At 43.9% G+C, this 24327-nt stretch overlaps 1 protein-coding gene across 3 annotated transcripts in view; it reads right to left on the reverse strand.

Moving 5' to 3' along the window:
* The window catches only part of HPS5 (HPS5 biogenesis of lysosomal organelles complex 2 subunit 2), a 99202-nt gene that overhangs the window by 62618 nt on the left and 12257 nt on the right, over positions 1 to 24327 (reverse strand). For all 3 annotated transcript variants that reach the window (XM_033928164.1, XM_033928162.1, XM_033928163.1), the window contains exons 5-7: positions 18119 to 18311; positions 6487 to 6620; positions 4016 to 4231 (exon numbers count right to left, since the gene is read on the reverse strand). In XM_033928164.1, the coding sequence (XP_033784055.1) occupies positions 4016 to 4231; positions 6487 to 6620; positions 18119 to 18311 (543 nt within the window). The remainder of the gene's footprint in view (positions 1 to 4015; positions 4232 to 6486; positions 6621 to 18118; positions 18312 to 24327) is intronic.

Below are 24327 nucleotides of genomic sequence, written 5' to 3' on the forward strand. Positions count from 1 at the left end.
TACAGTCAAACCTCAGTTTACGAGTGCACCGGTTTGCAAGTGTTTTGCAAGACAAGCAAAACATTTGCAAAATCGGTGCCTCGGAAACTGAGTTTGACTCAATTTATGAGCGCCACCCCCCACAGCGATCCAGCATCCCCCCTCCCCCGCTCGCGTCATGTCCCCCCCTCCCCCCTCCCCCCGAAATAACATCCCTTACCCCAATTTGGCACCAGCACAAGACATGCCGGTGCCCGAAGATCCTCCCTCTTGGCTGTGCTGGGCCTTAAGCATTTGCGCATGCTCAAGGCCTTCTCGCTCTCTCTGAAATTCTCCGAATCAGCGTCTGTGGCCTCAAGGGGGGGGGGAATGGAGCAGCGCCGGTAGCATCGGGGGGGGGGAGGAGGAGGTGGAACGAATCAAAGCGAGTTTCCCTTACTTCCTATGGGGAAACTCGCTTTGATATACAAGCAATTTGGTTTACGAGCATTCTTCTGGAACAAATTATGCTCGTAAACCAAGGCTCCACTGTACTTTTTACTTTTTCTGTAAAAATATTTTTATAATGCTGAGGTTAAATAAAGGACACCTCAGCCCCACCACTCCACCGCTGTAATGATTTGCTACTGCGGGAAGAATTATGTGGTGCCTCATCATTGGCTGTCCACTTTATTTGGGTTTATAACGTATTTCAAAAAGTGCTCAAAACATTTCTTCAATGGGTGAAAACTTTTATAATATATGTCTTCAATTGTGTAAAAATATAAATATTACTTATCTCAGCGACATGTTTCGCACTAAAAAAGTGCTGTCTCAAGGGTCTCCCTAAGAGATAAATGTCCCCAATCAATGTCCCCCATTCCACTTCACCATTTAATCCCCGTGGCTCAACATAAAAATGTATCGTTGTTCATTTTCATTAAGTTTTATTTGATCTTATTAAAGGACATCTTATTAAAGATCAAGGTGAGATTGACAGAGCATAAGTCGCGCATAAGTAATGAGATAGCGCAGGCTCCGTTGGTCGATCACTGGCATAAACACAAACATACCATTGGTGATTTAAGATGGCGTGTCATAAATGTTGTTACGGGGTTGGAGGGTGGGAAAGATCAAATAAAACTTAATGAAAATGAACAACGATACATTTTTATGCTTGATACTGTTGAGCCACGGGGATTAAATGGTGAAGTGGAATGGGGGACATTGATTGGTTGAATTTCGGGCTGATGTCATCACAGGGGGCAGGACTATGTTGTTATTGGACAGGACATTTAAATGCTGCCGAGGGACGCCGCCACCATCTTTCACAGAACTAAATAGGAGTCGGATGACAGCGGCAGCCCTGGTGAGTTCCTTTAAAATATTTATTTAGATTGAAATAAGTAAAGAATATTTTAAGTTAGGTGGGGAGAGGCTAAGACAAAACACATAAGTAATAGCTTTCTTCCTTTATCTCTTAGGGAGACCCTTGAGACAGCACTTTTTTAGTGCGAAACATGTCGGGTCTGACTCCCAGGTTTGGCTGAGATAAGTAATATTTATATTTTTACACAATTGAAGACATATATTATAAAAGTTTTCACCCATTGAAGAAATGTTTTGAGCACTTTTTGAAATACGTTATAAACCCAAATAAAGTGGACAGCCAATGATGAGGCACCACATAATTCTTCCCGCAGTAGCAAATCATTACAGCGGTGGAGTGGTGGGGCTGAGGTGTCCTTAAAAAAATATATATTGAACTAAAACTACTATTTGATCCAGGAGATATATATATTGGAAGGTGTATTGATTTCTATACTGGATATAAACATCATATATAGTAATATAGCCAGTGACAGGAGGTTAAATAAAGAGCAGTATTACTTGAGGTTTTCAAAATGTGTCAGAACTTACATACGTTAATGGCAGTTTTGGAACCTGTACGTTTACGTGCCAATACCTACTACTAATTTTTATTTTTTTATTGAATTTTAATAAACATACAACTAGCGCTGCTAGATAGATGCAGCGTTTTACACTAAACACGTAAGAGTCCCTGAATGGCAGAGCTTACAAGTGTAAATGATGAATTTTACAAAAATGGATGTCCAAATCCAGCCAATTAAGGAGCCGTGCTAAACCTCCTTTAATTTAAATATGGAAAGATAAGAACAGTTCTCTTCTCAAAATCACTCCTACAAATCTCAGGTCCAAACAAGCAGCTAAATTAGGTGCCTCAGATCAAGTGTAAATGGCAACATCCATTAGATTTTTCAAAGTGTGCATGTATTGATATTGCAAAATGGAAAAACAAGCATACTTTCCAGGCCTGCCCAAGCCTTGCTCTTTTAAAAATTGTACATGCCGTGGACAGGCACGTGTAAGCAGTGGCTTTCTAAAAAATCACCACATATGTGAACTGGACAAACTACACATTTAAACCTATTAGCTACATAACAAAGAACTGAAAGTCCATCAAGCCCACTATCCTGTTTCAAAAGTGGTCAATCCAGGTCACAAGGAGCTGGCAAGATCCCAAAAGGAGTAAAACAGATTTATATACTGCTTCTCCTAGAAATAAGCAGTGGATTTAAGAACATAAGAATAGCCTTACTAGGTCAGACCAATGGTCCATCAAGCTAGGAGCCTGTTCTCACAGTGACTAATCCAGGTCCCTAGTACCTGGCCAACACCCAAGGAGTAGCAACATTACATGCTATCGATCCAGGACAAGCAGTGGCTTCCCCCATGTCTTTCTCAATAACAGACTAGGACTTCTCCTCCAGGAACTTGTCCAAACCTTTCTTAAAAACCAGCTATGCTATCCGCTCTTACCAAAACCTCTGGCAATGCATTCCAGAGCTTAACTATTTTCCAAGTGAAAAAAATTTCCTCCTATTAGTTTTAAAAGTATTTCCCTGTAACTTCATCGAGTGTCCCCTAGTCTTTTGTAATTTTTGACGGAGTGAAAAATCGATCCACTTGTACCCGTTCTACTCCACTCAGAATTTTGTAGACTTCAATCATATCTCCCCTCAGCTGCCTCTTTTCTAAGTGGTTTAGGAGGATAATGGTTTAATATTAGGGACTTCACCTTGATAAAGCAACATATTGCGAAACATGTCGGTGAATCTCATCCCTGCATATGACCACAACTGAAAGAGCTAAGTATTAGCTATTGCTTTCATATGAGCCTTTAAATATATAAAGTTATACAGTAAAACCTTGGATTGCAAGTAATTTGGTTTGCAAGTGTTTTGCAAGACAAGCAAAACATTTTATTAAATTTTAACTTGATATACAAGCAATGTCTTATAATACAAGCACATACAGTATACATACATCATAACTGAGCCGATGGTTCTTCTCTCTCTGATGCTGCAATAGTGTATTGACAGTTCTAAATAAGCAAAGTCTTGCAATACGAGTATGTACAATACACATGCGTCACATCATCACAACTGAGCCGATAGGTCTTCTCTCTCTGACGCTGTGGGAGTGTAGTGATTTTTCTAAACAAGCGAGGTCTTGCAATACAAGTACGTATAGTATTTTGTATTAAAATTTTTGGGTTATGGAACGAATCATCTGAGTTTCCATTATTTCCTATGGGGAAATTCGCTTTGATATACGAGTGCTTTGGATTACAAGTATGCTTCTGGAACGAATTATGCTCACAAACCAAGGCTTGACTGTAATTAAAAATATAAATAAAAACTGATCCAGTGACGATCAAACACATAAAGATCTGTATAATGAGAGTTTATTGAATACAGAGTGGTGTTATTGAGGATCAGGAAAATATATAAGAGCTTTATAACAGGGAGTACAGAAATATTGTTGTAACTAATAATTGAAAAACACTCGAAGATCAGTTATTGCTAAAGTGCGGGTGCTATCATACTTTCCACTATGCATGAACTGTGAATTTTCAAAACATTTCAAGTCTTGTATAGCCCCCGTTATTTTATATATAATCACAACCACCTGCCTGTGCTGTGAGAGTTAACAAATCACCCCCTTTTTCATTACCATTAGACTCTGTCCTTACTTTAGATTAATAACAGGAAGAGGCGGCAAGGACAGCAGCTGTTTAAACTGGTGCGTACTGAGCACTTCACCCTCAAAGTTCACTTCCCACATTCTGGATCCAGGACGTGTACAGTAGATTAATGGCTGCTGGTTCCCAGAATTCTTCCCAGCTGGAAAGAAACAAGCTCCAAATTCTCCATCTCTTTCTTTGTTACCAATCTTCCAGAACTTCTCTCTAGTAAAAAACAAGGAAAAGTATTTTTAACAGGAATTTCCTGAAAATAAGAATCATGCAATTAAAAAGAAGAAGCAAAAGTTAAAGTGAAAATCCTCTTAAATATCCTATATCTAGCCTAAATACTTCACCTCTAAGGGTAAACACTATAGGTTGATATTCAAAAGGATTTCTCCATTTAATGCCAGGTATTAAAGGGACAGAGCATTAGAACTGAAGATTCTAGAGTGAAGGAGAAATTAGATTCTTATGTGCTAATTTTCTCTTTCTTTTAGTCCCTCCAGACTGGCACAGGCAGAAGGGTTTATGCTCCTCTGCCAGCAGGTGGAGACTGAGAACACACTGAATTCTTACAGTACAAGTGGGCTGTGCAGTCCCTCATAGAATCAGTATGACGAATAGCCAAGTAGGAACTCAAAACTATAAGCTTTGCCAAATGTATGCAATCAGATTGCATTGAACAAGGACAGTACATTTCCACCAATAGAACTGTTTATGTGCACCTTTATTTAGATTCCATAATACAATTGGGTATATAAACACAAATGTCAGCTAGCATAGGCTTTTTCTTTTGATCTCTTACTTACTGTTATGATTCTGTACTCTCTGAATTCTGTTGGATCCCTATATTGGGGGCTATGAGAGAATTTGTTTTAATTTCCTATTAAATGAATGTAATTTACTAATTCTTTTAGGTCTCACGAGGTTCACAATTAACCCTATATTGTTCCAAGTAAAATGTTTTTGCTTGTAAAATTTATGAATGAAGTGGGGTTTTTTCTTTTTATTATGTGCACAAATAGGTCAGATAATTGTGCACATGGACTTATGCCTTGCATATGTCTATCCTTACCCAGACTGAGCGGAGGTGTTCCCGAGTGCTGTGATGGAAGATTAGCACTTCATAATATATGTATATATAACAAAAGAAATTTGTGTATATGAAACCATAAGTAAGCCTTTCTATGGGGTCACTCGGAAATCAGACAACAGTATATGTTAGGTAACTTTTTAGGATAAAAACAAAAGACTGGGGATATAGATGTTCTGAATGATAATGGTAACTTGTTTAGATCTTTTAAATCTGAAGCATCCATAACAAGCGACACAATGTCTTCAACATGTCCTTTAACACACTTTTACAAGGAAATTGACAAAATTTAGGAGGTATTTAATTTAGTTATTCCCTTGATTAGGCAATTATTGTTGCATAAACAAGATCCATAGATGCCTTTCTTCTTCAGCTTTTGACAGTTGAATAAAATGGGTGTTTTGTTTTTGACATTTCATTAAACTTGACCGATTTTGATCCGTTAACTACTGAACAAGCTTATGTGGATTTCCTTTTCTAGGGTGGCACTAATTTACTTACGATATCTCAACTGGTAATTCAGCAGTGTGGTGAGGAAGGGAGGCACCTGGGGCAGTGGCGCATGGCATTGCTGCACCATGCGCCCCCCCCCCCCCCCACTCCTCTTCAAAATCTTCGCCGACAGAGAGCAGCCCCTAGCTACTGCTGGCTTCAGCTTTCCCTCTGACATCACTTCCTGGTCCCGCGACCAGGAAGTGCTATCAGAAAAGCTGAGGCTGCCACGAGCAGCAGATAGGCAAAGATTTTTAAGAGGAACACAGGGCGGAGGAGAGTTGCTAGCACAGCTTTTAGTCTACCACCAAAATCAAATTAATATAAATTTACTAGTTTCTATATATGGTGCTCAAAGTTGCATGCCCAACTTTAAGCACATGTCTAAGATGTGTGCACAGATAAACTGGATAATGAGTTCTGAACCATCAATAATTGGGTGCTAACCAAATTATGTTAATTAGCACTCATTAAAATTTGCACACTCATCTGGCTGCATGCTATAAGGCACAGCACCCAACTCCCATTGGGCATCTCTCAAAAATGAATGTGGCCTAAAAGTTGTGCGCGGAATTACAGAATACTGCCCAAACGCACACCAGCATTTATACCAGGTTTCAGCAGGTATAAGTTCGGTGCCCAAAGTTAGGCATGGGATCTGCACCAAGCGCTAGTCTATTTAAGGCATGCAGCCTTTATAGACTGGTGCTTGGATGCTGAATAAATTCAGTGCTAAGTTTGGATACCGTTGATAGAATTCTCTCCTAACTGTATAAGGCAATAAAAAGACAAGAACAAATAAGATGAGCAGGTTAATCTTGCTGAAAATCAGAGCTCACAAAATTGCTGCAACCAGATGAGCAGGGTCTCAGCATTTAACACATGGTTTTACCTCTCTGTATCACACAAATAGGAGCGAGTGAGGGATGATATGAGTAGTCTGCCATCCAGATAATCGAGCTGAACCACTCGGGAGTCAACCGTGGTGATATTCTGGACCGGAAACATCACAAAAGCAGCAGCTGCCTGAGGGGCAATAGAATATAATCACCAGATAGCAAATATGATCTTCAAGAGATGCAATATCTGCAGAATCAAAACCATCAGACAAAGGGGACAGATGTAAGAAGCATTCTTCTACAGACGCAAAGCGCCAGATTCTGTATAGGACATCCGATCTCAGAAGCGGCTTTTGAGAATCACACACGGGTGTCCTATATATAATTGCCCTAACACCACGATTCTCTAACTGGCGTCTTATGTCACAGGCGCCAGTTAGAGAATTGGGTAGCCGCTGAACTGATAGCAGCAAGGGAATCTCCCTGCCACAATCAGTTCAGTGGCCATGGCAGGGACCTGCACTCCCCCCCTCCCCCCGCGAAGACTATCGGCAGAAGGGATGCCCAGTCACTCCTGCCGGAACGCCCAAAGCCACCCCCCTCCCCTCCCCAAATGTCCACGGCAGGAGGAGTGCCAAATTTCTCCTACCACCAGCTCCTAAGACATTCCCTGGTAGGCCCGCCTTCACTGAATGGCATGCCTGCCCCTTCCCATTCTGGGATGCGCTGGACATTGCTGAAATCCAGTTGGCCCAGGTGCACCGGGAAGGGGTAGGCCCTCCATTCAGTGAACAAAGGCCTACCGGATGGATGGAGGAAACATCCGTCTGTCCAGCCAACTTAAAACAAGGTACTTTGGGGTCCAGGTGGTTGTTTTTGTTTTTTGGGGGGGGTTTCTGGCAGGAGAGACTGGGTATCCCTCCTACTAGGGGATGTCTTGGGGGCTGATGGAAGGAGGAATTGGGCACTCCTCCTGCTGCGGACATTGGGGGGGGGGAGGGTAGCTTTGGGGTTCCGGCAGGAGGGACTGGGCAGTCTTCACATGGGAGGGGGGATGGGCCCCTTCTGTGGTCGCTACCACTAAACTGATCGCAGCAGGGAGATTCCCTTGCCATGATCAGTTCAGTGGCTGCGTCTATTTGAAATGTAGGCCAGTATTTCAGGCGCCTAACGCAACCCTAGGGAGAAGGGGTGGGGGTGGGGCAGGTGTGAAACACATGCTGGGCCCATGTGGTGGGTAGAATGGAGCAGGAGGGAGAGATGCCAGACCCAGTTTTCTCGTTAGTGGTATTCTGTTAGCTCGATTTTTCCATGTGGCATTCTGTAGTAATTTGACTTCAGTTTTCTCTGATAGAGGGGATATTTGTGGGCGGGGGGGGGGAGGAGAGGAGAGACAGATAGTCTACTCCAGAAATCAGAAAATCCAGATCACGGAGGACCACGACATCAGGATCATGGTGAAGTTTGGAATGGTAAGCCCGCGCGACAAAAGAAGTGGCCTTGGTCACTTGGATCCTGGCCACCGCAGAATCAAAAAGGCATTTGAGAATAAAATCTACCTGCCTGTCCTGAACATCTTTCAGGACCACCCCACCATCAGAGGGGAGAGAGGTATGCTTGGTGACCTGAGCCACAGCTGAATCCACCTTCGGAGAAGTAAAGCGCTTGGAAAACTCTGGCACCATGGGGTAAAGCTTTGTCATGGCCCGAGTACATTTAAGGGGACCTTCCAGGTTATCCCAAACCTCTGAAAGAATCCAGACAAGATCCGGATTATCAGGAAAGGAGGCAGAGAGTGGTCTTTGATCACTCATCAAGGAAAATTCCGCTTTGGCAGTCTGATCCGATTGTAGGTTCAATTCCCATAGGGATTCTGAGATGAGATCCTCAAGACGATTAGGCTTGAAGAATCTGTGAATGAAGGGATCGTCCGCTAGATCTCGGGAGCCACACAAATCCTGATTACGAAGGTCAGCTAGGTTAGTCACATCAGCGGATGCTCTCGAGGCACCCTGCGAAAGCAGGGGGATGGAAAGAGATACTGACTCGATGGCAGGCATCGTTTGTCTCCATTCCGGGGACCCTGTCTGAGAGCCCAGGGACAGACTAGCGTCCAGCAGAAGTGAAGAACCAGCAGGTTGTGTTGGCTTCTAAGGGGGAACCACAGGCATGGACTTTTTAAACAAGTATGCCTGATACATCATATTCACAATTTCCTGGGGAATAAATTCCCCCCCCCCTCCCGGCAAGGACCACTCTGTGTGCTTCAGATTTGGAGTTCTTAGAAGATTTGAGACTTTTCACCAGAACTGTGTTTGCGTTTTGCCAGAACGCTGCCATCACCATTCTGAGGGTCTCCAGGCACAATTTTTGTGGCGCATGCAGCAACAGATCCAAGAAGGACCTCTTCAGAGGTGGAAGGCACTGAATCCTTGCACACCTCACCCCCCCCCCCATGGGCCACGGCGCATGTGGAATATGTCTGCAAATCCAACAACCATCTGCCGCAAACAAGGCATGAATCCATGCCATCATGTCCCGAGGAAGCCATCTGAGAAGTTTGGAGCAAAAACGAAGTATAAAAAATATACTTTAAAAAAGTTTAGAAAAAATCCAAGATGACTGTTGTGGGTGCCGATTTTGCCCTAAAAGAGCCTGAGAAAAACACAGGGAACCCTGGAAAATGGCAATTGTGCAATTTTAGAGGGGTGGGGGTTAGGGCATGCAGGGAAACAACCCAGAAACCCCTTTTTAGGACCCTCCAAAATTGCTAAACCAGGCAGGCAAACAGCTACTCACTGTGCTCTGTGCTGAAAAGGAGAAATGGCAGGCAAGCTGAACACAGCATGCAGGGAGATCTCAAGCCTCAGGAAGCTGGTAAACTGGATTTCAAGTCTTCTGACTGCCTCATTTGCCCGATCACTCCAGTGAGTGACTTCCAAGACCTCTGGATTACACAGGGAAGGTATGCAGTCTGGTCCTGATCCCTGGCGCACCTCCACAGAACCATGCAGCTTGTGCTCAACCCACTAGCGGTGAGCCCCAATCTGACATGCAGGCTGTCCAGGGGGCTTACTTTATTCCAAAGTCTGTGATCCAAAAGGATGTCCCCACAGGGTATTTCCACAGCACAAAGGCAAACCCGCGAAAAAGGAGTAAAACAATACACTAAATTTAAGAAATGAAACACGAACAGAAGAGCTCCTACAGCTTTGCTTGTATGAATACAAATCTGGTACCCAGGGAGCATGCTCCAGGAGATAAGCACAGTAGAAGGGGCTCAATTTCTATTAATTGAAGTTCCTACAGCCCCTGGCAGCAGGGGATGACTACTTTCCACCAGTTCCCAGCATAAAAGGGGATTGTACAAGAAAGGGAGTATATCAAATGCTTTACCCTGACCCATGGCCAATAGGTGCTTATGTGTCTTTATAAAATAGGTATCCAGAACCAGCACCAATAGAGCACAAATTCACACCTGTGATAACGTCAGAGCAACTCCATCCCTGCTCTATCCAAACTATATCCCTAGAACACCTATGCATGGTGCGTGCCAACCATACATCATATAATCATTTATAAAATTATCTCCATGAAGAACAGCACATACTTACTCTCCCTCTTCAGGGCAGACTATTCACATATAAAAAATCTCAAAATAGCCCTCAAAAAGAGGAAAAATGGTTTTACTTTGTTGCCAAAAAAAAAAAAAAAGCCTGAATGTAATATCAAAAAAGGACAGGCATAAAAAACATGCAAAACATCTGTATATATTTAGAACCAGATTTTACAGTTCCAAGTAAAATGTTTTTGCTTCTAAAACTGTGAGAAATCCAAAAAGGTGTTTATTTTTATAAAGGCAAGATAAGCTACCCAAGTGCCTTTATAAAACAGGCTTCCAGATCCAGTGCCAAACACACACATTCATGCCTGCTATGAAGAACTCCACCTCCACCTGTCTAAACTATATCCTATTTAATGGACTAACCAAAAATAATCTCAAACGCCTCCAACGGGTCCAAAAAGCAATGTTACTTACCGTAACAGTTGTTATCCAGGGACAGCAGGCAGCTATTCTCACTAGTGGGTGATGTCATCCGACAGAGCCCCGATACGGACATCTTGCAAGCATGTCTTGCTTGAAGAAACTCAGAAGTTTCGAGATGCCCGCACCGCGCATGCGCCAGTGCCTTCCCGCCCGATGTACCGGGCGTGTCTCCTCAGTTCAGGTAGCTAGCCTGAGAAGCCAACCCAGGGGAGGTGGGTGGGACGTGAGAATAGCTGCCTGCTGTCCCTGGATAACAACTGTTACGGTAAGTAACATTGCTTTATCCCAGGACAAGCAGGCAGGTATTCTCACTAGTGGGTGACCTCCAAACTAACCCCAATGGGATGGTGGGAGAGTTGGCATTTAAGAGAACAAATTTTGTAACACTGTTTGGCCAAACTGTCCATCCCGTCTGGAGAAAGTATCCAGACAATAATGAGAGGTGAATGTATGAACCGAGGACCAAGTGGCAGCCTTACAAATCTCCTCAATCGGTGTCGATCTGAGGAAGGCTACAGAGGCTGCCATTGCTCTGACCTTATGGGCTGTGACCTTACAGGGAAGGGATAATCCAGCCTGGGCATAGCAGGAAGAGATACAAGCCGCCAACCAGTTAGAGATGGTGCGCTTCGATACAGGTCGTCCCAACTTGTTTGGATCAAAGGAGACGAAAAGTTGAGGAGCAGTTCTGTATGGCTTTGTGCGATCCAAGTAGAAAGCTAAAGCACGTTTACAGTCCAGAGTGTGTAAAGCAGATTCTCCAGGATGAGAATGAGGCTTTGGAAAGAACACTGGAAGCACGATGGATTGGTTGATGTGAAATTCAGAGACCACTTTAGGCAAGAATTTTGGATGAGTACGAAGAACCACCTTGTCATGATGAAATACAGTGAACGGTGGATCCGCCACTAGGGCTTGAAGCTCACTGACCCGGCGAGCTGATGTGAGGGCCACCAGAAAAACCACTTTCCAGGTGAGATACTTAAGTGGAGCCTTGTTGAGAGGTTCAAACGGAGACTTCATAAGATGAGACAGGACAACATTGAGATCCCAAACCACAGGAGGAGGTTTGATAGGAGGGTTGACATGAAAAAGTCCTTTCATAAATCTGGAAACCACAGGATGAGCAGACAAAGGTTTCCCCTGTAGAGGCTGATGGAAAGCAGCAATAGCGCTCAGGTGGACTCGAATAGAGGTAGACTTGAGACCAGACTGAGACAGGTGTAGAAGATAGTCCAATACAGAAGATAGGGAAGCTCCCTGAGGTTCCGTGGCATTGGAAATACACCAGGAAGAGAATCTAGTCCATTTTTGGGAATAGCATTGTCGAGTAGCAGGCTTCCTGGAAGCCTCCAAGACCTCTCTCACTGCTTGAGAAAACTGGTGAGGAGTTATGTTGAAAGGAACCAAGCTGTCAGGTGGAGAGACTGCAGGTTGGGATGAAGTAGTGAACCTTGATGTTGAGTAAGTAGTGAAGGAAACACTGGAAGAAGTACTGGCTCCCTGCTGCTCAGTTGAAGAAGAAGGGAGTACCAAGGTTGTCTGGGCCACCGAGGAGCAATCAGAATCATGGTGGCATGGTCTGATCTCAACTTGACCAGAGTCTTTTGAATGAGAGGAAATGGAGGAAACGCATATAGGAAGCGATTCCCCCAATCCAGTAGAAAGGCGTCTGCCTCGAGGCGGTGAGGAGTGTAGATCCTGGAGCAAAACTGAGGCAGTTTGAAGTTGTGGGGGGCTGCAAACAGGTCTATCTGAGGCGTTCCCCACTGAGCAAAGATCTGATGAAGGGGGTCGGAGTGGAGCGTCCATTCGTGAGGCTGAAGAAGACGACTCAATTTGTCTGCCAAGACGTTGTCTTTTCCCTGAATGTAGACAGCTTTGAGGAAGGTGTTGTGGCGAACAGCCCAATCCCAGACTCGAAGAGCTTCCTGGCAAAGAGGGGCCGAGCCCGTGCCCCCTTGTTTGTTGACATAATACATGGCGACGTGATTGTCGGTGCGAATAAGGACCACCATGTTGTGAAGTAGATGCTGGAAAGCTTGGAGAGCATTGAAGATGGCTCTGAGCTCCAGAAGATTGATTTGATGGAGTCGTTCCGCACTGGTCCAGAACCCCTGAGTGCGAAGACCATCCAGATGAGCCCCCCATGCATAGTTCGATGAATCGGTCGTGAGAACTTTCTGGTGGGGAGGAGAGTGAAACAGCAAACCTCTGGATAGATTTGAAGAGGTCATCCACCAGAGAAGAGACTGCCGTAGAGCAGGAGTGACTACAATGTGACGAGACAACGGGTCGGACACCTGAGTCCACTGAGATGCCAGGGTCCATTGAGGGATTCTGAGATGTAGTCTGGCAAAAGGCGTCACATGAACTGTAGACGCCATGTGGCCCAAGAGGACCATCATGTGTCTCGCTGAGATGGATTGGCGAGAAGACACCGACTGGCAGAGTAGAAGGAGAGCATCCATGCGTTGAGGAGGAAAGAATGCTCGAAGTTGAATGGTATCCAGGACAGCCCCGATAAAGGGGAGAGACTGGGTGGGCTGAAGATGTGACTTGGGAAAGTTGATCTCGAAGCCCAAACTCTGCAGGAAACAAATTGTAGTCAAGGTCGCCAAAATGACCCCTGGAGCCGACAGTGCCTTGATGAGCCAGTCGTCGAGGTATGGAAACACCTGAAGACCCATGTTCCGGAGTGCAGCGGCCACCACCACCAGACACTTCGTGAAGACTCTGGGAGACGAGGAAAGGCCGAATGGAAGCACTCGATACTGCAGATGCAGATGTCCCACCCAAAATCTGAGGAACTTGCGGGAGGCCGGATGAATAGGGATGTGAGTGTAGGCCTCCTTGAGGTCCAGAGAGCATAACCAATCGTTCTGCTCGAGGAGGGGATAGAGAGAAGCGAAGGGTCAGCATGCGGAACCGCTCCTTGACCAAAAACCTGTTGAGGACTCGAAGGTCCAAAATGGGACGCAGATCGCCCGTCTTCTTCGGGACCAGGAAGTACCGGGAGTAAAATCCCCGGTTTTGCTGATCTAATGGAACCGGCTCGACGGCCCGAAGCCGAAGCAGAGCCTGAGCCTCCTGGAGGAGAAGAGCGGTCTGCGTCAAGTTGGAAGGATACTCTCTTGGCGGGTGGTCCGGGGGGACCCGTTGGAAATGAAGAGAGTATCCCTCTCTTACGATGGTGAGGACCCAAAGGTCCGTGGTGATTGTCTCCCATCGATGACAAAAATGATGGAGACGACCCCCAATGGGAAAAACGGGGGGAGACAGAACGAAGTCGGTTATACTCCCTGGAAGAGAGTCAAAAAGGCTGAGTAGCCTTGGGTGCAGCCGGCATCTGAGGCTTCTGCTGAGGCTTCTGGGGAGGCTGTCTCTTCACAGGTTGTCTCGCAGGTGGAGTCTGCCGCGGCTGATAACGCCGCTGGTAAATCAGAGGCGGCCTAGAGGGACGAGACTGTTGAGGCTTGGGCTTAGGTCGTAGGATAGACTGGAAGGACTTCTCATGATCCGAAAGCTTCTTAGTAACAGTCTCGATAGACTCATCGAACAGATCCGCCCCCGCACAAGGCACATTTGCAAGTTTGTCTTGGAGGTTCGGATCCATATCAATCGTACGAAGCCATGCCAGGCGACGCATGGCCACCGAACAGGCCGCAGCACGAGCCGAGAGCTCGAAGGCATCGTAGGAGGATTGCATCAGCTGCAGGCGTAACTGGGAAAGGGTCGCCACCACCTCTTCAAACTCATAACGAGCCTGAGCATCGATAAAAGGGATGAACTTGCGGAGCACCGGCAAGAAGAAGTCCAAATATGAAGAGAAGAAGAAATTGTAATTGAGCACTCGAGTCGCCATCATAGAGTTCTGGTAGATACGTCTACCAAATTTATCCATCGTCCTCCCTTCTCGCCCCCCGGGACCGGAACCGGGAGGTCACCCTGAATGGAGGCGATAAGCCGGGGTCCCATAGACTGCATAAGCTCGACAAACTGAGCTTCCAGCAGGGATCGTAGCGAAGCCGATATGGAGGGATCCGCACCGAAAGGGGGTCCTCCAGCACGGTCTTCGCGCTCCTTTGTGGCCAAGTGCTTCTGCTTGCTAGCTTTGGGCACTTTGATGACCACCGGAGGTACAGTGGAAGGCGGTACCTGAGCCGAGGAGACGGGGACAGGCACCGGTGTCGAACTTGAGGCAGAAGTCGGAGTGAACGATGCCGGCTTCACAATGCCAGATGCAGGAGTTGTCGATGCAGGTTTCGAACGGACCGGCGAAACATCAGCAGAAGTGGAAGCAGACGGCTCCTTGGCAGTCTCCATCTTAAACATCGACTCCCAGAGCAAGCAGCGCCGTTTGAACGAGCGCGCATTGAGCGTGGAACAAGGCCGGCACGATTTCGGAACGTGTTCTGGACCAAGACACTGAAGACAGCGTCGATGCGGGTCCGTCAACGAAATCGCACGCTGGCACTTGCTGCACTTTTTAAAACCGGTGATTGGCCGGGACATAGGCCGGAAAATCGTCACCGCAAGGTCGAAGGCGCTAGGCCTAAGCCACGAGGTCGGCCCGGCCGAACCGCCGGAAGAAATAATTTTAACTTTTTTTTTTTTTTTTTTAAGAAAATATAAAGTAAAATTGAAATAAACCAAAGAAATAAAAAACGCGGTACAAAGAAGGCAAATTTACTGAAATTCAGTCAGCGCAGAATGAAGCGAAACTTCTCAGCTCCGCGGAAAGAAAAGAACTGAGGAGACACGCCCGGTACATCGGGCGGGAAGGCACTGGCGCATGCGCGGTGCGGGCATCTCGAAACTTCTGAGTTTTTTCAAGCAAGACATGCTTGCAAGATGTCCGTATCGGGGCTCTGTCGGATGACATCACCCACTAGTAGTCTCCATCTTAAACATCGACTCCCAGAGCAAGCAGCGCCGTTTGAATGAGCGCGCATTGAGCGTGGAACAAGGCCGGCACGATTTCGGAACGTGTTCTGGACCAAGACACTGAAGACAGCGTCGATGCGGGTCCGTCAACGAAATCGCACGCTGGCACTTGCTGCACTTTTTAAAACCGGTGATTGGCTTGGACATAGGCCGGAAAATCGTCACCGCAAGGTCGAAGGCGCTAGGCCTAAGCCACGAGGCCGGCCCGGCCGAACCGCCGGAAGAAATAATTTTAACTTTTTTTTTTTTTTTTTTTTAAGAAAATATAAAGTAAAATTGAAATAAACCAAAGAAATAAAAAACGCGGTACAAAGAAGGCAAATTTACTGAAATTCAGTCAGCGCAGAATGAAGTGAAACTTCTCAGCTCCGCGGAAAGAAAAGAACTGAGGAGACACGCCTGGTACATCGGGCGGGAAGGCACTGGCGCATGCGCGGTGCGGGCATCTCGAAACTTCTGAGTTTTTTCAAGCAAGACATGCTTGCAAGATGTCCGTATCGGGGCTCTGTCGGATGACATCACCCACTAGTGAGAATACCTGCCTGCTTGTCCTGGGATAATACAGCTATCCGCCTCCTACACAACCTCAACTACCATGATCCTGTCTCCCCAGCACTCTGCGCTGAACAGTGGCTCCCAATTAGCCAGCGCTGTGCTTTCAAGGCCCTAGCAATAGCCCACAAGAGGATTTATACCACCCCCGCCTACATAAAATCCAAGCTTCCCATCTACACCCCCACTCGCACCCTCTGCTCTAAATCGGAAATACGCCTACGCATTCCCCCTGGAAGGTCCCTCCTCTCAGAAACTGCTCGCAAACGATCCTACAGCCACTTCATTCCACATCTCTGGAACCAACTCCCCCCTCAACTCAGACAACAGAACTCATTATTGACATTCCGTAAAATGGTAAAGACCCTACTCTTCAACTAAAGGTCATCCTCAGTCCACACCCCCCTTAAACCCCCCTCTCTCCTCCCTCCCCTGTCTAACTTCTCCCTAAATTTCAGTATAGTCTGTACTCGGATAAATTGTATCTAAGCTCAAATAACTTGTACTAAACTAAACTACTCATACTAAACTAAACGACTTATACTAAACTAAACTACTTATACTTAAACTCTACTCTTAATTTGCTGTATACTCCCTGTATTTAACTACTGCACAGTCCTGTATGTCCAAACATTTAACCTATTGTACATCTTATTTGTCTAATTACTCTCCATTGTGTATGTTTATCTGTAGACCGTTCTAAGCTACTGGGAGGACGGGATAAAAATCTAAATAAATAAGTATCCTGACCAAATGTAGATGTACAATATCCATGCACATACATTTTTTTATTTACATGTGGTTGTGAAATGTTATAAAAGCCCTTTCCTGTATGTAAAACAGGCTTTATTTTGCTTGGGATCTTTATGTGTACTACACAGCATTCACACTATATATATCAAAAATATAATGCTTCTTATGGGTTTTACTATTTTTTCTTATGCTTTCTTAATACCGTATTTTCACGCATATAACGCGCGCGTTATACAAGATTTTACAAACCGCGCAATAGCCATGCGTGTTATATGCGTGAGCGCGTTATACAATTGTTTTCTGTCTTGTTGGCGCCCTCCTCCATCTTCCTGCAGCATTCGCTGAAAGCCGCAGCAGCGGCTTCCATGTGCCTCCAGCGGCTGGGAAGCGTTCCCTCTGACTTCGTGATGTCAGAGGAACACTTCTGGGTCAGCCGCAAGAGGCACATAGGATCCGCTGCCCGTGGCTTTCAGCGAACGATGCAGGAAGATGGAGGAGGGCGCCAGCAAGACAGAAAACATCGCATCACAATAGAATAGGCATTACAGTAGAAAACCTGGGAAACAAAATTACTTCATTGGTAATTTCCCTGCTGGCGGCATTTGCTGATAGTTAAAATAGCTCAGCTAATATTTCTTGTGAAGTCATTTTGCATACGAAGCAACAGTTAGATAAATAGGACTTAAACGCTGGCATGGATTATGAAAGTTCAATAAGGAGCATGCGCGGTATACGCGTGGGCACGCTATACCAAAATTTTCTTACATAAATTCCTTGTTCCCGCGCGCTACACCCGTGTGCGCGTTGTACACGTGTACGCGTTATATGCGTGAAAATACGGTACTCTATATCCACGGTTCTCCCTGATGATGTAATTCAAAACTCAGCTGGAGTTGGAGAACCAGTGAAATAAGAAAAAGAACAATGAAATGATTAAGGTTTTAATATAATTTCCTGATCTTGCATGAGCACTTTTGTATAAACAAAAAACTGTGAACTGCAGATCCTCATTGCACATCATCACCCCGGAACATCTATGCTAAAGATAAGTAGCAATGTAAAGTTGGTGTTTTGTGAAGTTGAGTAGATATATAGGTGGGAACATATATGTGCAATGATGGTTCCCTGCAGTCACACACACGGTTACAGCGTTTTGCTAATGACCTGGGTGGTGGAGCACTGAGCAAATTGTAAAGAGTCTTTCACTTAACAAAGGTTGTGGATATAGAGCATTAAGAAAGCCTACTAAAAAATATTTTAAAAAATAGTAAAAACAATAAGAAGCATTACCGCATTATACTTTTTATACATATAGTGTAAAACAGGCTTTCCAGAAGGAAAAAAGCTTTATGAAAAACATCCCTTCAAAGTTTAAGATGTTTTACCTTTCCATGCTTGGAGGAGTTAACCTTGATAGCTGATACTTTCCCTAGACAGTCTCCCACAAAGACCCGAAGTGCTGCTGTATCCCAACAGAGCGCTGTGACCTTCCTGCCTTTGTGGTCTGAAGAGAGGTAAACGCGTTCAGGCTTCCCACGCCGCTCCTGATTCAGCTCCCAAACCACCACAATTCCCTGGCTAACAGAACCAACAGGTCAGTAATGAGACTTGCATAGATGCTCAGGAGGCAGGAAACAGAAAAAGGTTTATTTGTTTCTATAATTTAGCCCATCCTCAACTGTTCTGGAGCAGGTTCCAAATACATAAATAAAATTAAAAACACTAAACATAAAATATAGCAGATTTAATCTATAAAATAACTGGACCAGTTTCTCCATATTGTAATCTAATCAGGATTTTTTAAATCGCACTTATCCAGTACAGTTCTTCAGATCATTTTAATGTAATGTCACCCAGACCACGTGACACTCAGCCACTGTGAGTATAATGCACAGTGAATAATAATGACACAACCCCCAGTGGGTGCACAGAGCATGTCATCAATGGCGTTTTTAGTTCATTAATGGGTCTCCTGCTGGAGGCATTTTCCTACCTGTATGCTTCTGTTCTATGGACTTGAACATTAATTTAAAAAATTGAATTAATGTTGATTAACTCTGCTATTTGATAATAGAAGACAATTTATGAGGGGGTGCTGAATAGTTTACAGCCCAACCAAATTCCTAAATTTTGAGCGATATTTTACCACTATAGCTGAAGAATGTTATTTTATTTTGCAAAGTACCAATTTACAGAATTGTAATGCTATGTTTTGATACTGTTTCTGATCACTGATTGAATGAAATGTGTGGAACTCCGAGCTGTCATGAAGTTCCTATTCCTGCAGAAGAAAACTCCAAAGAAAATCCATGAATGTATGATGCAAACATTGAGTGGCAAATGCCCATCATACTCCACAGTGAGGAAGTGGTGTGCAAACCTTCAGCATGGAGATTGAGACTGAAGATGCAGCAAAGTCTGGGAAGCCTCAAATGATGTCAGCTTCTGAAATTATTGACCATGTCCATGATTTTGGCAGATCAGTGAATATCAGCTAAAACAATTGCAGACACACTACAGATATCCAGAGAACATGTTGTATATATAATCCACAAGCAGCTGGGTATGTAGAACCTGTCAGCCAAGCGGATGCCCAAATGTTTGAATGCTGACAAAAAACGTTGAGTAGACACTTCCAAGTTGATTTTGCAACATTTTCAGCAAGCTGGTGCTAACTTTTGGGAACAACTAGTTACTGTTGGTGAAATATGATTACCCCACTATGATCCCGAGACAAAGTAATAGTCCATGCAATGGTGGCACTCAGGTTCTCAAAAGCCAAGGAAATTCAAGACCCAAAAGTCAGCAGGAAAGGTCATGGCCAGTGTTTTGGGATCAGGAAGGTGTTATAATGACTGACTATCTCCCAAGGGGCCAAACAGTTAATGCACAATACTACTGTTAACTTGTTGTGCCGATTAAAGGAGGCATTGAAAGAAAAAAGGAGGGATGCTGCGGAAAGCAGTTCTCGTTTTGCAAGACAATGCACATGTTTATAAGGCTGGCAAAGCGATGGACGTTTTGACATAGCTGGAGTTTCAGTACATAAATTATCCACCCTATTCATCAGATCTTGCTCTGACTTTTCTGTTTCCAAACCTTAAAAAGAGTTTGAAAGGGTGACAATTTTCAAGTGGTTCAGAGGTGATTGCAGCAGCGGAGCAGTATTTCAGCGGCCAGACGTTAAGAGCATTTTTAGAAGGATTACAGAAATTTCAGACGCAATGTGCCAAGTTGAACTTAGGGTGAATATGTGGAATAACTTGTTGTTTCATGACTCCACATCATTCCCTTCTTGGTTGGGCTGAACTTTTCAGCATTCCCTCGTATTCATCATTTTTGTGGTGGTAATTGCTCTTTATGGTTAATGGGAACATTGTATCGCTATGATGGTTCCCTTACTGTTGGTCTATAGCAGTGGTCTCAAATTCAAACCCTTTGCAGGGCCACATTATGGATTTGTAGGTACTTCTAGGGCCTCAGCAAAAATTGTTAATGTCTTATTAAAGAAATGACAATTTTGCATGAGGTAAAACTCTTTATAGTTTATAAAGCTTTCCTTTTGGCTAAGTCTTAATAATAATATTGTCATTTATAGCTAAAGAGACATATGAAAAGAAACTCTTATTTTACTTTTGTGATTCTGATAAACATACTGAGGGCCTCAAAATAGGACCTGGTGAGCTGTGAGTTTGAGACCACTGCTATAGGCTAAGGCTCTTTACATCTGCATTGTGATGTCATAGAACTTTATGGTTATAGAAACATAGTAGCATGATGGCAGATAAAGGCCAAATGGCCCATCCGCAGCATCCACTATCTCCTCCTCTCCCTATTGGCTAAGGCTCTTAACATTTGCATCTCCTCTTCCTATAGGCCAGTGGTCTCCAACTCCAACCCTTTGCAGGGCCACGTTTTGGATTTGGAGTTACTTGGAGGGCCTCAGCAAAAATAGTTAATGTCTTATTAAAGAAATGACAATTTTGCTTGAGGTAAAACTCTTTATAGTTTATAAAGCTTTCCTTTTGGCTAAGTCTTAATAATAATATTGTCATTTATAGCTAAAGAGACATATGATCACAAAACTGTTTTATTTTACTTTTGTGGTTATGATAAACATATCGAGGGCCTCAAAATAGGACCTGGCAGGCCGCATGTGGTCCTTGGGCCGCGAGTTTAAGACCACTGGTTTATAGTGATATGGCTGCAAAGGTGGAACTCTAAGCTTACAATACAATAATTTTTGTTTTAAATATTACATTAAACCAGGGATGTCCAACCTGCGGCCCCGTGAGGTATTTTGTGTGGCCCTGGTCGAGGGCGATGCAGTGTTTTCCACTGCTGCCCCTGGGTGTTTACCGTCTTGCCGGCTCCCTCCTCTGTCTTGCTGCAGTATTTGCGCATTTGTGCGGCCTCAGAAACTTTATTTTTGGCCAATGTGGCCCAGGAAAGCCAAAAGGTTGGACACCCCTGCATTAAAGTTTAGTTATTCATTAATTAATCTATAGTATTTGGCAAAAATTCTATTGGGAGGTAGCATTTATGTTTTTGTGTTTAGGTGTGACACTGGACAAGACCGAACAAGAAAGGGACCTGGGGGTACTGATAGACAGGATCCAGAAGCCGTCGGCTCAATGCGCAGCGGCAGCAAAGAAAGCAAATAGGATGTTGGGCATGATAAAGAAGGGAATCACAAGTAGATCGGCGGACATCATAATGCCGCTTTACAGAGCAATGGTCAGACCACACTTAGAGTACTGGGTTCAACACTGGTCTCCCTACCTAAAGAAGGATATAACCCTACTGGAGAGGGTGCAAAGGTGAGCCACGAAGCTAGTTAAAGGTATCGAGAATTTGAGCTACAAAGAACGCCTCGGAAAACTGGGATTGTTCACCCTCGAGAAGAGAAGACTGCAAGGAGACATGATAGAGACTTTTAAAATACTAAAAGGATTTGATAAAATAGAGCAAGAAACATCGTTATTCACATTGTCAAATGTGACTCGGACAAGAGGTCATGGACTGAAACTGAGGGGCACCAGGCCCAGAACAAATATTAGGAAGTTCTGTTTCGCACAACGAGTGGTGGACGCTTGGAACGCTCTCCCTGAGGAGGTCGTGATGGAGACCAGCATTCTGGGATTCAAGAGCAAGTTGGATGCACACCTTCTTGCAAATCACATTGGGGGATACGAGTAAACAAGGTTTCTCAGCAGGGAACACCTGGCTTGGCCTCCACGGGTGCGGGTCGCTGGACTGGATGGACCTAGAGTCTGATCCGGCGAAACCATTTCTTATGTTATGGTTAAGTTGGGTACTAGATTAATTAATAATAATAACTTTATTTCTTCTATATCGCCATAATCTTATGACTTCTAGGTGGTTCACAGTGAAGAGAGCTGGACAGTCAGCGAATTACAGAATACAAATGGCGAGGATGATACAGTACAGTCAGTGAATTACAGATTACAATTAGTAAAATACAATACGATACAATACAGTTAGTACAGTACACATATTTCTCAAGTTATCAGCATGGAGTTAATCGTTTAGAACTGGTAACTGATTAGGAGATAAATCTGTTGAATAGTGCTGTCTTAATTTCTTTCGGAAATGCGACGTAGGTCAGCCTAGCTCTGTTGATGTAGTTGCCTAGCCAGGTCAGCTAGCTTGAAACTTCAAAGTTCTGTCCATAAAGGACCTATATTTGCAATCAGTGATCCTTGGGTAGGCAAAAAGATTGGAGTTTCTGGTTGTCCTACTGGGAATGTGTAGCAAGAAATGTGGTAAGAGATAGGTAGGGGCCATTCCTCACACCAGTTTAAAGCATAGGCAAGAGAACTTGAACATTATTTGTGCCTCCCGTGTAGCAGTTTGTAGTAGGGGCTAACATGCTCGCTTTTCTTTAGTCCGATATTAAGCGGATGACTGTGTTCTGCACTATTCTTAATTTTTTTACAATTTTTTTAGGTAAACCCACATAAATGATGTTGCAGTAATCCAATGTGGAAAGGATCAATGACTGAACCAGAAGTCTAAAAGATAGAGGGTCGAAATATTTTTTTAATGGTCTTCAATTTCCATAGTGCATAAAAGCACTTTTTTGCCACTAGGTTTTCGTGTTTGATCATGGTCATGTGGGTGTCTAATGTGACTCATAGGATTTTTATGGTTTTTATTATTGGGTAATTGTGACCATTTAGGTGTAAAGATGTTCTGGTAATTTTATCATTTGGGCTTGCCAGGAAAATTTTTGTTTTTTCTGTGTTTAATTTCAATTTAAAATTGATTGTCCACTGTTCGATTTCGGTCATGATATGGGTAATGTGTTCTAAAGTTTCATTGGTCATGTTATTCAGCGGAATTAAAATAGAGATATTATCAGCATATATGTAGTATTTTAGGTTTAACTTTTGTAATAGATGACCCAAAGATGAAATGTAGATATTAAATAAGGTGGGAGATAGTGGAGAGCCTTGGGGCACCCCCAAAGGATTTTTCCAAGAGCTGGAGTATTTCCCATCGCAGACTACTTGATATGATCTTTTGGTCAAAAAACCCTGAAACCAGTTTTTCCCGAGAGCCTCAATGCGTCCAAGCAAAGTAGCATTATTTCATGATCCACTAGGTCAAAAGCACTGCTGAAATCTACTTGTAAGATCAGAGCACTAGTACCTTTGCTAAAGAGACCGTAAAGGTGATTGAGTATTGAAGCTAACACTGTGTCTGTACTGTATCCTTTTCTGAATCCTGATTGGTGTTCACTAAGGATGTTGAATTTGTCTAGGTAATTCACTAGTTCCATATTGACCAGTCCTTCCAGTAGTTTAGTGAATAAGGGGATACTTGCTATGGGTCTGTAATTGGACTTCAGTGTGATAAGAGTTTTTCTGGTCTTTAGGGATGGGTGTGATCAGGATGTGTCCCATTTCCTCATGATATGTCCCTCTGATGAGAGTGGTTGTTATCCAGTTAAATAAATCCCTTTTAAATTCAGGTACTGCCACTTTCATGATCTTGGATGGGCATTTGTCTAGCAAGCAGTTTGATTTGGTGTATTTGTTAAACAAAGTGAGGAACTGATGCCAATTAGGGAGCTCAAAATGATCCCAGAGCATGTCCACTCTAGGCACCCTTTCATGTGGTCTGAACTGGAATTTGAATTCGGGTGTGGGTATTGTTGCTCTTAAGTCTAAGATTTTGTTGTTGAAGTAGCTGGCCAGGGTATCAACTGATGCTATGCGTTCATTATTCTTTTTCAGAACCTGTGTTGTGTCTGTTAACCTATTTACCAGTTTAAACAGTTCTCTGCTATTTATTTTAGTTGTTCCTATTTTCTGAGCGTAGTGTTTTGAACGCTTTTCTTTTATCAGAGTTTTGTATTTTTTCATTTTTTCTTTCCAGTTTCTTTTATCTTCCTGTTTATTTGTTTTAAGCCATGTTCTTTCTAGTTTTCTCAATTCCTGTTTAATAACTAGTAGTTCGGAATCAAACCACTCTTTTGATATCCTCTCTTTCTTTTCGTATGTTTGAATAGGTGCTATTTGGTTTAATACTTCTTTGCTGAACTTTCCCCATTCAGCAGGGAAGTCCT

Source organism: Geotrypetes seraphini, chromosome 19, assembly GCF_902459505.1.
Source record: "Geotrypetes seraphini chromosome 19, aGeoSer1.1, whole genome shotgun sequence".
Classification (NCBI taxonomy): domain Eukaryota; kingdom Metazoa; phylum Chordata; class Amphibia; order Gymnophiona; family Dermophiidae; genus Geotrypetes; species Geotrypetes seraphini.